Here is a 16,521-nt window from a genome sequence, read left to right as displayed (position 1 = left end):
TCTATCTGTACTGGGGCTCTGCTCACTGTCTACCTAGCATGAGACTACTTAGCAAAACTGATCTTTTGCCACAAGGGCAAATGCTTTCGGGTATTTCTCTATCACTAGAGTTATCAATCAAGGATTTATTGACATTTGAGCCTGAAAAATTCTTTTTTGAATAGACATCCTGAGCATCGTCCAGTCTCTACCTACTTGATGTCACTGGCATACCCTTCACCCTGAGGGGACTCCCAAGACAGCTGCAGACATTGATAAACATCCACAGGTTGGGTGGAAGGTGGGAGTCAGTCAGCTTCAGTAGAAAATTCCTGTCTTTCCAGTCGAAAAACTTCGTATCGGTTCTCCCATGTATCCCTTGTAATGACCCTGAGGACCAGAAGTTCACCCCTGTGCATGCCTATGGTTGGCAAGAAAATCTTGGCATGCAGTGGAGGGAAAATGACTAAGTCGATCTAGAAGATAAGGGTGCAGATATTTAATGAGCTATATGAACTGTCCCACTTGCACTGGGATTAAATACCTAACCACATCTCTTGGAAATGTCAAGTTGTGTAAAGTTCAGGGTTTTGGTGAGTGAGCCAAGGGGAATAGCTACAGGCAACACCTGATCCTACTTTGGCTTCCAAATCTAGCATGCAGCCTCAAGTCATGAGATAGATCCGGGTTAGACTGGATCAAAGTTTGATTGAATCAAGATAATGGTTACTTCTAAGGAACAAGGAGACTGAGGTGTCCCAGCCCATGGAGGGTAGGGGCTCACACTTCCACCTGCCCTCCACATCCCTCTTCTTATTGTGACATCAACGTCCTCATCCAGGACCATAAACAAGGTGGAGGTAGCACCAGAATGACAGATGGATGACTGATTGTAGTGTTGGATTTGATCCCTGACTTGACTAAAGATTCAGATGTAAATGTGGTTCTCTCTCGAGATAGACCTAATGATAAAACGTGTAATATCATCAGTAGAATCTTTGTGTAAATTCAAATTCTGCCCTGAAAAGTAGTTACACAACAATTGATTAAGCTCCAACTGTACCACTGCCATCACACAAAGGCCAGCAGTGCACAGGCTGTGCCCTCTGGGACCCTACCAGGGACAAAAGGCCATGGATCAGCATTCTGGAGATGTCAGGGGAGAGCTGCTCGCAGAGGCCAAGGGGTCTTGGCAAGGGGGATCCCTAGAGATTCAGGGCCCAGGAACGGGAAGAAGAAGTGGGCTGTCACTGATGTGGCATCAGGAATGAATAAAGAGTTTCAACCCAGTAGGACTGAGGCAAAGACAGTGGGGACGGGAGTTCAAAGGGAGCAAAGGCCTCAAGCAGAAAACTGGGGGGGGGGGTGCCTAGGGAAGGGGACAGGCACACAGAATTCAACCTGGAGTTCACATAGGGCAGTTGTGAGAGTCAAGATCACATATATCCACTGGAGTCCTAAAATGAATGTCCACAAGGAGATCAATAGTGTTGGGAGCTGCCTCTCAGCCAGAAACACCTGGCTCCTTCCCCAGTTCTGCCACCCATAAGCTGTGTGCTATTGGTCAAGTTACTTGACCTCTCTTGTCCCATTATCTAGGGAGAAATGATATACTCATCTCATGGGGAGGGGACGGGGGAGAGAAATGTGACTTCCAGTTGTCCCATGAGCTGGACCCTAGAAACTGGGGGCTCCTCACCCACCTGCCTGGTCCTTGAAATGTGAGTTCACTTGGCCCCATTCCACCACAGAAGCTGCCTCAAGGACAATGCCTTGAGACAGTATAATGTCCTGTTGAGACCATAAGAAATGGGTTCAGTGTGATTGAACCCACGTACTGCCTCTGTATACCTTTTTGATTCTAGAAGATAGGTGTGGAGATGTACCTATCTTTTTTTTCTTACTTTTTTTCTAATTTCTTTAATGTTTATTCATCTTTGAGAGACAGAGTGCAAGCAAGGGTGGGGCAGAGAGAGAGAGGGAGACACAGACCCTGACACAAGCTACAGGCTCTGAGCTGTGAGTCCAGGATCTGACCTGGGGCTCAAACTCATGAACTGTGAGATCATGACCTGAGCTGCAGATGACCTGAGCCAAAGCCAGACGCTTCACCAACTGACCTACCCAGGTCCCCTTCATTTTAAGTTTATTTATTTATTTTGAGAGAGGGAGTAAAGAGAGAGAGAGAAAGAGAAAGAGAGCCAGCAGGGGAGGGGCAGACAGAGTTGGGGGATGAAAGATCCAATGCGGGCTCTGGGCAGACAGCCACAAGTGGGGCTTGAACTCATAAACCGTGAGATCATGACCTGAGCTGAAGTTCGATGCTTAACCAACTGAGCCACCCAAGCACCCTCGTATGTCACTTCCCTTGTTCATTAAACTTGCCACCTACCAACCTTGGGTGGCCACCTTTTCTTCGGTCTCTCCCTTCCCTGTGTGTACAGGGACTGGGTTCAGATTATACCTGAGACCCAGATACAAGATTGCCACCAACGGGAGGGTGACCACACATCTCAGTTTCCTCAGGAGAATCTTGATTTATGCTGTGGTCCTGGCATTCCATCCATTTGGGGACCTCCTTCACACTCCAAAGTATCCCCATTGGCCCACGAATATCATCATCATCCTATGCATTGCCTTGTCATCAAGATTCAAGGAGGTTTGCACCAGGGCCTTGCATCCAGACAGTGTTCACCATGGTTGCCATTCATGTTTTCTTGAATTTTTAAAAACAGGAATCGCCCATTGGTGCTGAACCTTGAGAAGAAACCAACAGAAAGTAGACTGTTTGACAGAGACTCTACATGTAACCTATATCCCAATGAAACTCTTCTGAGGAGTCAGAACAGTGTCAAGTAAGCATGGATCAAAATACAGTGCTCTACGTTCAAACTTAGGATGTTTGACCCCCTCTGAACATGATCTTCTCTAGATCTTTCAAAGAATGTGAAGTTGAAACAAGTTTCCAGTGGTCTCTGATAGACCTAGATGTCCAAGGGTTAGCATAAGACCTTTCTTAAATTTATTAAATTAGGAAACTGGCAGCTGACAGGAGGTACAGGACACCAGCTTGGTGCCTGATCCCGTCCTGAGGACGTATGACAACCCCAGGATATCCCCAATGTACAGAGACACAGCTGTGAAATCTCCACACCAAGCTTGGCCCAAGGCAAAGGATGTACCTGGAATGACCTAGATACTGTGAACAACCAAGCTCCCACAGCCATCCAGACTTCTCCAAGAACAGCACCCTTCTGAAAGTTTCTGGCCTGGGGAAGTACCTCCCCATCCAAGTTTTAGACTTTGGAGTGATCTTACTGAAGAAGAGGTTCACTTCCAAAGAACATGCCTGAGGTTAATGTCCCAACTACCTGGGGAGGTGGGGCAGAACCAGGTTAACAGAATGGATGGCCAAACACATGTAGGTTATCTTGTCCCTAAATACTGTGAAGTGGATCCAGATCTGTAACCTACAATTTCAAAATGCATAAAGATCATCTAAATTTCAAAAGAACTCCTTCCTTGGCTTTGGGGCCAGTGTAGAAATCACAGGGGGGGAAATGGCTCTCACAGACTGTTATTACTTTGATTAAGTACGGCAGAGACTCAGATGATATACTTGGTGTGAGGACATCTCCAGTCTTGCATGAGCCTGAGGCCAGACAACTAGAATTCTATCTTGCCACATACGTTCTCTCTCTCTCTCTCTCTCTCTCTCCCATAACACAAGGTATTCACAGCAAAATAAGTACCTGTACAAATTCACCCATATACCATGGTTCGTCATAAGTGGCGATCAGCATGTGTCACACAAACATGGAAACTGAAGGCTAACTTCTGATCCTCCTTTGGAACCTGAGTTAAAGCCCCTTTAGAAGAGGAAAAAAATCAGGCTGTCTACACAAACATTGTGGTTTCTTCTATTTCTTCTTGTAGCCACTAGCTTGCAACCACTAGCCTGACTCCTTTGTGGACTGAGTTATTGTTATTTGATTCACCTAAGAATGATCATTATCTGCTGTGGAGAAAACATGAAGGGAAAACAAAAAAAATACACCTCTTTATTGTGGGCGCCAGGTACACGAGGTGGGATTCTAGCTTAGCTGAGCTGGGTAAGAAACCGCTGAAGAGACCACGGTCTCAGCAGGTAACAGGACAAGTCCCTAGCAACCGGGTACCAGGAAGAGTCCCCATTTTGTCCTAGCCAAAAAGTCTCCCATTTCATCAGTAAAGTCCTTCATTTGCCTTTGGACGTTGGCCTTTGGAATGGAGATTGGCAGCAATGGTCAGCTGGGTGACAAAGTACACACAGAAAGGCGTAAACTTCTCCTCTATTTCTAGCCTGCCTCTGAGTAGTATTGTCCTTGGCAATTTCTGTTCTGGCTGAATGATGGGAAGAAATGAGTCCCAAATCATCCAAACAGCAAATACTGCATCCAAATAATTAACTCATCTCTCTGGCTCACTCCTCAATTTCCTTCTTTCTTTTTTAACTTGAGCCAACTTTGTTTCTCTTGTTTCTTCCACCCTCATATCGTGTCCACTTAAACTGATGAGGCTTTTCTATATCATGAAGCTGTCCTATCTCTCTCTTGACACCAGGAGCCACACCATCCTTGCTGTCATTATCTAGCCCAGTACCAACTGCTCTAGAGCCTCCGTGCCTGCTGTGCCCTCTGCCTAGAACACCCTCCACCAGATCTGCCTCCTTGATAATCAGTGTCCGCTCCGCTGGGCGTTCAAGTCCTTCCTTCTATAGCTGGCCTGGCCCTCTGCACAGGATGCTGCCCATAGTGGCTGATTTAGTATCCCCTACAGCAATCACTTTCGGGGGTCACTCATTCAGTTATGGGCTTTTCTTTATTATTTAAAAAAATTTTTTTTGAACCTGATGCAGGGCTCAAACCCATGAACTGTGAGACTGTGACCTGAGCTGAAGCCAGGTGCTTAAATGACTAAGCCACCCAAGTGCCCCATTTATGGACTTTTTGTTGCCTCCCTTGTAAGAGGAAAGCTCCACAGGTCAAGGCCCTGGTCTAACAGCTGGATCTGGGGCAAGCAGCACAGGCTCCAGTCACGGGGGCAGCTCATTGGTGACTGTTGAACAATGGACAGTTGGATGCATGGATGGATGGATGGATGGATGGATGGATGGATGATACCTCCCATTTATTCATGCTTACCTTGTTCTAAGCCCTGGGGTAAGCTCTTTACAGAGTGTCTGTTATCCCTGAAAAACCAGGCGTGGTATGATTTATGCTTATTTTAGAAATAAGGGAAAGCAAGCTTGAAATACCCAGTCATTTAACTTGCCCAAAGACACCTCATGATTAGGTGCTGCATCCAAGATTTATGTCCACTTCGTGGGGTGCTTGGGTGGCTCGGTCGGTTGAGCCTCCGACTTTGGCTCAGGTCATGATCTCAGTTGTGAGTTTGAGCCCCACATGGGGCTCACCATAGTCAGCTCGAAGCCTGATTCAGCTGCTCTGCCCTCTCTCCCTCTGCCCCTCCCCCACTCCCTTCACACGCTCTCTCTCTCTCTCTCAAAAACAAATAGTGAAAACTTAAAATGAATCCACATCTGCTTGAGCCCAATCCCTATCACCATTCCTCCACTCAGCACTGCCTCTGCTGAGTGACCAGTGGCTCTGCGTCTTCACATTGTCCTTTGAACGGGTGGGGGGAAATTCTAAACAACTAAAGAAAGATTCTTCATAGATGTAGAATAGGATGAATTTATGAAATTGAGTTAATTCAATGAGATAGTCTTTGTACAAACAGCCATGGGACAAAGTTGGACATTGTTAGTATTTCCTAAATGTCCAGCCAAGGCCTTAAGGTCTATGGACCAGGGAGGTCTGCCCTCCAGAGGACGTGTGTGGTATTGCACTGAGCCCAGCTGCGCCCTGAGCCCTCAGGAACCCAGGATAGGAAGCTTTCTGCATCTTGAAGAAAAAGGACAGGTGGAAGCAGACTAATAAACACCACGACAATAATAAAACAATGAGGATGACAACACAGGAGCACTCGGTCATTGTTTGGTTAGCCAGCAAGCAGTTTTGCGTGAATTCCATCTAAAGTCATGTTATGATTGCAGTTCCAAAATTGTCCTGGGTCCAACAAGCTGTCTCCTTGGTTTCTACAAACAGAGCACAGGCTGGCCGGGCTGCAGTTGATTCTTGCTGTCATTACCTGGCCCAGTGCCAGGTTTACCATGTGCCTCAGTCCCTCACTTGTGGGAGGGATTAAGGTGGTGGCCCGGAGGATAAAAGGAAGAGCTCCAGGTGCTCAGCTCCCAAGTGAGCTCCTTCTTCCCTGCCACATCCGACTGACTGGCCAACGACAGCTGCTCTCAGCCATGAAGCTGCTGACGGTCCTGGTGCTGGCTGCCCTCCCCCTTTACTGCTCTGCCGGTGAGTTCCGTGCAGCAAGCACAGGTCTTGGGCTAAAGGTCACGGCAGGGCCCTCCGGGAGACCTCCTGTTCCCCAAAGTCCAGTTCAGAGCCTCTCCTCAGTTCTCCAGTGTCTTCGTGTTTTTGTAGCTCCATGGTGTTCTCCAGGCTGTGGAGGCAGCGCAGGAGTGGGGAGGAGGCACAGATGTTTTCAGGCTTCAGGGAATCCCTAGGTCATGATTTTACTCTCCTAGATTTGAGAACTCAAGACCATTCACCATAATCTTTCTGAGCCTACTGGGATGTAGGCAGGATGACCAACCTACTAGGTGCTCGCAAAAAGGGGTTTCACAGCTACCTAATTGAGACCACTTTTATGTGTTGTCTTCTTTCAGGTTCTGGATGCTCATTTCTAGAGGAAGTGGTCAGCAAAACAATCAATCCTAAAGTGAGCATTCCTGAATACCAACATTTTCTTGAACCGGTTGCTTCGACTCCTGAAGAACAAGAGGTCTTAGCAGATGCTAAGGAATGTTTTCTCAACCAGTCAAATGAAACTCTGACCAATTTTGAAAAGATGATGGTAATTCCAGTTTCTTCTGCTGTGCTTTCAAACTACGGGGCAGGGACAAGTGACTATGTTTGTTACTAATGACGCCAAAGCAAGTGTTAAACCTGCTTTATTTTATTTCAGTGAACCTAATTATGGGTGCATGCGAATACTTTGGCACTAAGAAAGGCAGCCAAGGTCCCGGTGCTGATCTCCCCTTCACTTCTTGGAATCTTTAGTGAGTGATATATGAAAACTTCAAATGAGGGGCAATATTCACATAAAGGCTTAACTACCCTTCAGTTTCCTAGTACACACACACACACACACACACACACACACACACACACACACTTTCTTTTTTTTCTTTTTTTAAGTTTATTTATTTATTTTGAGAGAGAGAGAGGGAGACAGAGGGCATGGAGGAGGAGCAGAGACAGGGAGAGAGAGAGAATCTTAAGCAGGCTCCCCACTCTCAGTGCAGAGCCCGACTCGGGGCTCAGTCTCATGAACTGTGAGATCATGACCTGCCAACTGAACCACCCCGGTCCCCCATTTTTTTTTGTTTTTAGAAATTTTTTGTTGCTGTTTATTAAGTAAACTCCCCACCCAATGTGGGCTTGACCTTACAACACTGAGCCACAGGCTCTCCCCTTTGAGCCAGCCAGGCACCCCCCCGACACATTTTCTATCGAAGTAATACACATCTGACTCTCAGGAAGTCCCTTACTGGTAGAAGTGACTGGCAACAATGATCCCTTTCTTCATAGAAACAAATAATAAAATGTTAGTGAGAATTTTTAATAGAGTCCAGAAGATTCCATTTGAAGACAATTTTGTACCTCTTACTAAAAGCATTTAAAATGTACTTTAAGCAAGCAAAATGTGCAGTATAAATGATAGGATTCCTTGACTATTAATTAATGACCCCATCCCCATGAATGACAAGTACAGATCACGGGTATGAAGCTGCCTTCAGGGATGAATTGTTTAAAACAAAAATCAGTATTTCATTTCTTCTCCATAATGTATTCCTTATCCTGAGACTCCATTGAAAACATTCCAGGGTAGACAATTTAGAAATATTGCCAAAGCAAAAGATAAAAGTGTTCATAAGTCAGAGGAGCCAACAGGGATGAACCTTGAGGACCTTATGATAAAAGAAATAAGCCATCAAAAAAAAAAAAGACAAATATATTGCAAGAGTTCATTTATATCAGTTTTCCAGAATAGCTAGTCTCCTAGAAACAGAAGAGAGAATAGTGGTTCCTAGGGGTTGGGTGGTATGGAAAATGGGGGCTGTTCAGTGGGTGTAGATTTGACAATAGCAAGATGAGAATGTCCTGGAGGTTGGTCGCACCACAACATACATGTACTTAATGCTGATCAACTGTATACTTACAATGATGACAGTTGATCTTATGCGTATTTATCATTCCTAACATTTTAAAGAGGGGGAAACCCTGCCGCCAAGGGTAATGAAATGGTTTTTTTGTGTGTGTTTATTTTTTTTGGTAGTTTATTCATTTTTGAGAGAGACAGAGACAGAGTGTGACCCAGGGAGGGGCAGAGATGGAGGGAGACACAGAATCCCAAGCAGACTCCAGGCTTCTAGTCAGTGAGATCATGACCTGAGCCTAAGTCTGCCACCCAGGTGCTCCTGGGATGTTTTCTTTACAAATGGAGATTAGAATGATAGCTCAGAGTGCACATCTCCAACGTTTTGTAGGTCTCAAAGGTAAAGGTCTAGTGTCACACCCTTTTCAGTATTTCGAGCACCAGAACTCCAAAATGTCCCATTTCCTAGTATTTGGGCTGAGACTTAACCATTCTTCGTTGAAATAAATACACCCTGGTAAATCTAGGGATCCCTGATGGGGAAGAGATCTGGAAACACCAGCACCTGTTGGGCATCAGTAAAGTCTCCTGATCATTACCACCAGAGACGAGATCATTCTGATGATGTTGATCATCACTTCTGTGGTGTCTCTGCTTTTGTTTTCCAGCAAATCATGTATTCCAGCAATTTCTGTGTACTTCACTAACTTTCCACAAGACCTGAGGCCCTGAGGACTACAGAGAACGGTCAGCAACTGACAGCCAGTGGATAGAAGCCATGACTTTCCTTTCTTTTTTGTCTTTTGATCTATAAACTGCAAGACAATTGTTGAAACCTCAAATACATTTTCATTTCAATAAAGCATCTACCAACGGAAAGTTCTTTTTACATGATGTGATCAAAATGGAGGCTTTGCAAGACTCAAATGCATGGGCTCACGTGCACACACGCACTCATATGTAATTGCTCCTTGGAGAGCACCCGGGTGAGGGTCTGAGGAACCCGCAAAGCCCTCTCTTCCTTCCCATGTGTAGTCCAACGGGGGTCGTCTCTCTGGAAATGTGCTTTCCAACTCTCGTGGCTCCCATTTTCCCCAGGACTATCTCGGAAGTCCTCAAGACCTCAGCTCTGCTGTTTGGGCCGTGCGCAGTCCCCCTAATCCACTGCAGTGGCTAGGCCCCTCTCCTGGCCCTGTGCCCTTGACCCAAGTGAGCAGGGCCAGGAGTAGAGCCAGGGAGACATGTGACTTAGCCAAAGCAGGGGTGAGTCCTGGCTTGATTTTATTTTATTTTTATTTTTTTAATGTTTATTTATTTTTGAGAGCGAGAGAGAGGGAGACAGAGCATGAGCAGGGGAGGGCAGGGAGAGAGGAAGACAAAGAAGCTGAAGCAGGCCCCAGGCTCCCAGCTGTCAGCCCAGAGCCGGACAGGGGTCTGGAACCCAGGAACTGTGAGATCATGACTTCAGCCAAAGTCAGACGCTTAACGCACTGAGCCACCCAAATGCACCTTAATCCTGACATGATTTTCAGTTTTAATGGCGGCATTGATTTTGATTTTTGAAATATGTCATGAAAAGGCTGTTTGCCCTAATTACTGAGATGGGGGTGCTCCTTTGCATTTGTGTGGGTGTCTCTAGCCTGTCCCTTCAAGTGACAATGAGGTCTGGTCTCTCTACCCTGAGGAGCTTCAGAGCCATGTAAGTTGAAGGGAAAGGTGTCTGTTCTGTAGGAATAAGTCAAAACCAGTGGTTTTTATACTGAACCATCGCTCTCCTGACTTTCGCCTGTCCCCACACTCCTGTCACCAGGATTGAGTTACTGCCACCTGCTTCTACTCACAACTCACAGGGTGCCTCTTCCTTCATGGGCTACCCTATCACCCCAGAAGACCCCTGCCCCCTTCCTCAGGACTGTGTCTCAGCTTTGACCACCACTGACTTCCACCAGGCATAACACATACAGAGAATTAGGCACATGAGATTTTTAAGATGCCACAAAAATGTTATAACTTCTTTTTTAAATGTTTTTTAATATTTATTCATTTTTGAGAGGGAAACGGAGCATGAGCAGGGGCCGGACACCGCTAGAGCTGAAACAAGCTCCAGGCTGTGAGCTGTCAGCACAGAGACTGACGCGGGGCTCGAACCCATGATCTGCAAGATCATGACTTGAGCCAAAGTCGGACGCAAAGTTGGACTGAGCCAGCCAGGCACCCCATATACTTTCTTTTCTTTTACTGTTTATTTATTTATTTGGAGAGAGAGCGAGCATGAGCAGGGGAAGGGCAGAGAAAGGGAAAGAGAGAGAATCCCAAGCAGGTTCTGAGCTGTCAGCACAGAGCCTGATGTCAAACTTTAACCCATAAACCCTGAGATCGTGACATGAACTGAAATTAAGAGTCGGACACTTAACCCACTGAGGCACTCAGACAACCTCCCCCAAAATGTTAGAATTTCTATAAAACTATTTCCCAAAAGTCACTGTCATCATAATGAATATATACCAATGAACCAGAGTGGAGCATACTCCTCTTTATACCAAAGCAGTTGTTGGATACGGTATTTTATATGGTTTTTATGGAAACTGACCAAAAGTACCTAAGACTTACAAAAGTCACAATGAAAACCTGCCATCTTCCTTCTCCCACACACCTTAGGGTCAGGGACTCCACTGCGCTTAGGCTACGAGACCCTTGCCCAGGATCCACATCTTAAAAGATCCCCCCCTCATTACACACACACACACACACACACACACACACACACACAAACGCACACACACTTTATTAAGAACTCATGGGCCATACTCAGTTCTCAGTACTTTGTGTGTGTCCTCAGTGGGGAGGGAAGCCCACCTCTCTCTCTGCCTCTCAAAAATGGGGACCACGGTCCACCCTCTCTCTCTCTCTTTGGTACCAAAAGACTAGAGGAGAAGGAAGGCATTCGGCTGTAAGAATTGGAGACAGACACATAGAAATGCAGAAATTTGCTCTGTCAAGAAGGGCTCTGGCCCATTTCATGAACATGTCTACCTATGGAACAGAGCAAATTTCATGCAAGAATTGATAATGAAGGGGATTGAAGGACTTGGGGCAACAAAAAGGGAAGAAGAAGGATGCCTGATGAGTGATCGTTTGAAAAGACAGTACTGAATCTAGAACCAGAAGAGGAAAAAGAAGAGTATAGTAAAGGAAATTGAGTAGTACATCAACGACTGTGCTTATGGGTAGAGGTATATGGATGTTCTCCCCTTGTTACACCATGATATCATTTCTGTAACTCTGAAGGTATTTCCAAAGACAAAGTTAAAAACTGTCTTTCTTTTCTTTTTATTTTTCATATAATTTATTGTCAAGTTGGTTTCCGTATAACACCCAGTGCTCTTCCCCACAAATGCCCTCCTCCATGCCCATCACCCCCCTTCCCTTTTCCCCCCCCCCCTTCAGCCCTCAGTTCATTTTCAGTATTCAAGAGTCTCTCATGATTTGTCTCCCTCCCTCTCCCTGATTCTTTTTCCCCCTTCCCCTCCCCATGGTCCTCTGTTAGGTTTCTCCTGTTAGACCTATGAGTGCAAACTTATGGTATCTGTCGTTCTCTGCCTGGCTTATTTCACTTAGCATGACACCCTGGAGGTCCATCTACTTTGCTACAAATGGCCAGATTTCATTCTTTCTCATTGCCATGTAGTACTCCATTGTGTATATAAACCACGTCTTCTTGATCCATTCATCAATTGGTGGACATTTAGGTTCTTTCCATGATTTGGCTATCAAAAACTGTATTTCTGAGGCAAAAATCTACTGTGATAAACACAGACTCTTCATTCTTTCCCTGATGATGAGCGATGTTGAGCATCTTTTCATGTGTTCATTGGCCATCTGGATGTCTTCTGCCCATTGTTAAATTTAATTATTTGTGGGTGCCTAGGTGGTTCAGTCATTAAGCATCTGACTTCAGCTTAGGTCAGGATCTCATGGTTTATGAGTTTAAGTTCTGCTTTGGGTGAGTGCTGCTTCTCTCTCTCTCTCTCTCTCTATCTCTCTCTCTCTCCCTCTCTCTGTCTCTCTCTCTCTCTCCTCTCTCTCTCTTTCCCCCCTCCCTCTCTCACCCCATCCTGGGATTCTCTTTCTTTCTCTCTGCGCCTCACTCACTTGCACCCCCCCCCAAATAAATAAATAGGATTATTTGGGTTTTTTTATTGTGCCAAAGATAATATTCTCAACAATGTGTTTCCCTCCTTTTTTGTCTTCAATGGAGCTTATTTTTAGAGGACCTTTAGGTTCACAGCACCATTGAGCAGAAAGTCTGGAGAGTTCCCATGTGTCTCCTTCTCACGTCTCTGCACAGCCTCCCCCACTGTCAACACCCCCACCAGATGGCACATTGGTTACAACCGATGGGCCGCTATGGTCGCATCCTTATCACCCAGAGTCCGTAGGTTACATCAGGGTTCATTCCTGGTGTTGGGCACTCTGTGCCTTCAGTGAAATATATGTGATGTGCCCCGCCCCCCATTCTAGTACAGAAGAATTTCACTGCCCTTAAAATCCTCTGAGCTCTGCCTATTTGTTCCTTCCTCTCCCCAACCCCTGAGGACCACAGCTCTTCTCAATGTCCCCATAGTTTTGACTCTTCCAGAATGTCTGCCACTGAATGCAGAGATCCAGGAAAGCCCCTGGTTCCTTAGAGATGCCAGAGCCACTCAATGGGAGAAGTCTGGGCTCCTGAATGACCGGACGTGGTCAGGACGTGTCACGGACAAGCCACTGGGAGGACCCTGCTCTGGGTCAATGTAACGCTTCTTTAGAATGTCCAGCCAGGTGGAGCAAGTTCTCTATATTGTCTAGAACGCCAGCTCATTCATGGGGATCATTAAAAGCAGTTGATTTTTACTCCAATTCGTGGTCATTTTAATTTTTTAAGTTTATTTATTTATTTATTTATTTATTTTTAAAGTTTATTTATTTAATTTTATGGGGTGGGGGTGGGAAGAAGAGAGAGAGAAGAGCCTGATATAGGGCTTTATCACATGAACTGTGAGATCATGACCTGAACTGAAACCAAGAGTCAGATGCTTAACTGACTGTGCCACCCAGATGCCCAAGACTTGGTATTTTTGCTCAAAAGTATGCATTCTGGAACAAAGTACACATTTGTACTCAAAAGTATACAGAATTTAAAACAATGCTTTTTAGGGGTGCCTAGCTGGCTCAGTGTACAGAGGGGTTTTTTTTAATGTTTATTTCTGAGAGAGAGAGAGAGAGAGAGAGAGAAAGAGAGACAGAGTGTGAATCTGAAGCAGCTCCAGGCTCTGAGCTGTCAGCACAGAGCCTGACACAGGGCTCAAACCCATGAACCGAGAGATCATGACCTGATCCAAAGTCGGATGCTCAACCTACTGAGCCACTCAGGTGCCTGGCACCCCAAAATATTTAATGTTTATTCATTTCTGAAAGACGGAGCACAAACAGGGAAGGGATAGGGAAGGAGCAGAGATAGGGACACACAGAATCTGAAGCAGGCTCCAGACTCTGAGTTGTCATCACAGAGACAGATGCAAGGCTTGAACTCACAAACCAGGAGATCATGACCTCTTAAGTTTATTTATTTATGTTTAGAGAGAGCATGTGCATGTAAGAGGGAGAGGGGCAGATGAAGAGGGAGAGAGAGAGCATCCCACGAAGGCTCTGCCCTGTAAGGGAAGAGCACCAGGTAGAGCTCGAACTCACAAAACCATGAGATTATGACCTGGGCCAAGATCAAAAGTCGGACACTTAACCGACTGAGCCACCTAGGCACTCCATAGTCATTGTTTAATTCACAGGGGCGCCTGGGTCAGTCAGTTAAGCGTCCGACTCTCGATCTCAGCTCAGGTCATGATCTCACGATTTTGTGAGTTGTAGCCCCACGTGGAGCCTGCCTAAGATTCTCTCTCTCCTCACTCTGCCCCTCCCCTACTTATGCTGTGTCTCTCTCTCCCTTAAAATAAACAAACAAAATTCAAAAAAAGTTTTAACTCTCCACAGAAAATGCACCCATTCCTGTGGGAACACACTGTATCTTCCTTGTCCTGGACAAGTGTGTTGTACTGAGCTGTACTAACAATAAACCACCATTTTTTAATGCACTGAGATCATTAAAAATAAGTAAAAAAATTAAATATATATGTATTTCAGAGGTAAAAGAAGATCAGAGACTCAGAAATGACCTCTGCAACCAAATGGAATAGATTGCCACTTTGCACTATCTCTGAGCAGTGTATTTTCCAAAAATACACAACCCAACAACTGACTTTTTGTCTTAAGTTTATTTAATTTGAGAGAGAGAGCCCAAGTGAGCAGGGGAGGGCAGAGAGAGAGGCAAAGAAAAAATCCCAAGCAGGCTCTGTGCTGTCAGCGCAGAGCCTGTCACGGGGCTCGAACTCACAAACAGTGAGATCATGACCTGAGTCAAAACCAAGAGTCAGATGTTTAGTTCGATGCGCCGCTGAGCCACCCAGGCGCCCCTAAAGAATTAGTTTTAATTGCATTTTTAACACAGGAAAATGCAGTGTGCAGCAATTCCTAAATCCTGTTTTAGTCTCTTTTCAGTTTCTCTCACTCTTTGGTCTTTTCTCAGATATCTCTTTCTCAGTGAGAAGAGAAGCGTTTTTAGATTTTTCCAAGTCTCCATGTCGGGCTCCATAGAACAGAGCTGGTTTTACATATTTGCTTCAGTCTTAAAATGTTGCAACATCACGTGTCCAGAAGCCAGATTGCATGGGGATGACGGGTGAACAGAAGGTGAAAAAGCGAACACTCATTGTGCAGGGTCTCGTGATCATTGCTTCATATGTTGGTCAACAGAACCTAAGTGTGTTATTTTCTGGAATGTGTTCTCTAGGATCATTGAGGACCGTACACATGTATAGGAAAAACTAAGAAAACTGTCTGACCAGACTATGGAAAGTGCTTCCACCAGGGATTCTTGTTTCCCAGACACCTCACACTCTCTCCCTCACCTCCTTCAGATCTAGGCTGAAACATATGTCCTCAGTGAGGTCTTTTCCTGGCCCCCATGCTTTGTGATGGCCTGAGCCTATCGATAGTGCCACTATCGGCTGAGAGTGCCTGGGACCCTCACAGGGGCGCGGGCCACTTGCACCGCCTCACAGATACCTTCTAACTGGAGCTTCCATAGTTCTGGAAGCTAGAAGTCCAAAATGGAGATGCTGGAAGGGCCAGGCTCACCCTGAAGACCCTAGCTGCTGGACGTGCTTACAGTCCTTGGGTGTTCTGGCTTGTAGATGCATCACTCCAACCTCTGCCTCCACCTTCCTTGGTCTCCTCCCTTCTCTGTATCTTAATTTCCTTCTTATCACCCCAGTGTTAGACCACCTGGTGAGGCCCAAGTAGCCCAAGTAAACCAAGATCCTCTTGTCAGGTAGAACTTGCCAGGGGCTTAAAGAGCTCCCCTAGGAGATCGACAGTCTCTCTATTTAGCGACTGCAGTGACAAAACTTCTTTCTTCTAGCGTCCAAACTTCAGTTCTAGAGAAGTTACATGGCTCAGCCCCGCTTGGATCATGCAGTCACCTTTTGAGCCAATTACTGTCGCCAAAGAGATGGGATACCATGATTGACCAGATTGGGTTTATGGGTCCATGCCAATGGCTTAGGATTCAAGGTCTAAAACCAGGGGGTAAAAAAGGAGGGCGGGGGGGTGGATATGGTCAGGACTTGGCCAATAAATGCCAGCTTCCCGGGTCTCTGTCCCCACTTCCAACTTAGGACCAACCAGAGAAGGCCAAACATGGTCCCCTAACCAATCTCCTAGGATGCCCACTTCTGGTCAGCCGCCACCAGCTTCCTCCCACCAAGAACTTCCAGTCAGAGCATGTCTGACATCTTCTCCCTGCCTGTCATGGAGTCCCTGCCAAACACGAGAAACGGTAGCTGATTCCTTAAACGGTAGCTTAATTCCTCTGAATTAAAAGGGACCTTAGAGCTGGGGCTGGCCTTCTCCAGTTCTAGAGATCAGAACACCACGCCAAACCTGTACCTCTGGCGTTTGCCTCTGGTGCCTGCCCATCCACCTATCCCCAGTCCCCTGGAGTTCCTTTCAGCTGGTGACAACCTCGCCTCTTTCTCTTCCTCTGAGGAACACAGAGTCAGATTGTGCATGTTTGACAGTAACTCTGCTGTAGAGATGACTGAATCTGCTGTGATTTTTAAGAAAAGCTTGCATTCTTTTTTTTTTTCTTTTTTTAAATATAGGCTCCTC

The 16,521-nt window shown here is 45.9% G+C and overlaps 1 protein-coding gene across 1 annotated transcript; it reads left to right on the top strand.

Annotated features, from left to right (window-relative positions):
- Positions 1-6,285: 6,285 nt before the first annotated feature.
- On the top strand, positions 6,286-9,138 carry LOC115272772 (mammaglobin-A-like). The gene is made up of 3 exons (XM_029915787.1): positions 6,286-6,392; positions 6,767-6,954; positions 8,928-9,138. Exons 1-3 carry the CDS (start codon positions 6,338-6,340, stop codon positions 8,964-8,966), a joined length of 282 nt encoding a protein of 93 aa, XP_029771647.1. The 5' UTR covers positions 6,286-6,337; the 3' UTR covers positions 8,967-9,138.
- The last annotated feature ends 7,383 nt before the right edge of the window (positions 9,139-16,521 follow it).

This window comes from Suricata suricatta, chromosome 11 (genome assembly GCF_006229205.1).
Source record: "Suricata suricatta isolate VVHF042 chromosome 11, meerkat_22Aug2017_6uvM2_HiC, whole genome shotgun sequence".
Lineage (NCBI taxonomy): Eukaryota > Metazoa > Chordata > Mammalia > Carnivora > Herpestidae > Suricata > Suricata suricatta.
The sequence above is the reverse complement of the archived record's forward strand: the minus strand, read 5'-3'. Positions and strand labels throughout refer to the sequence as shown.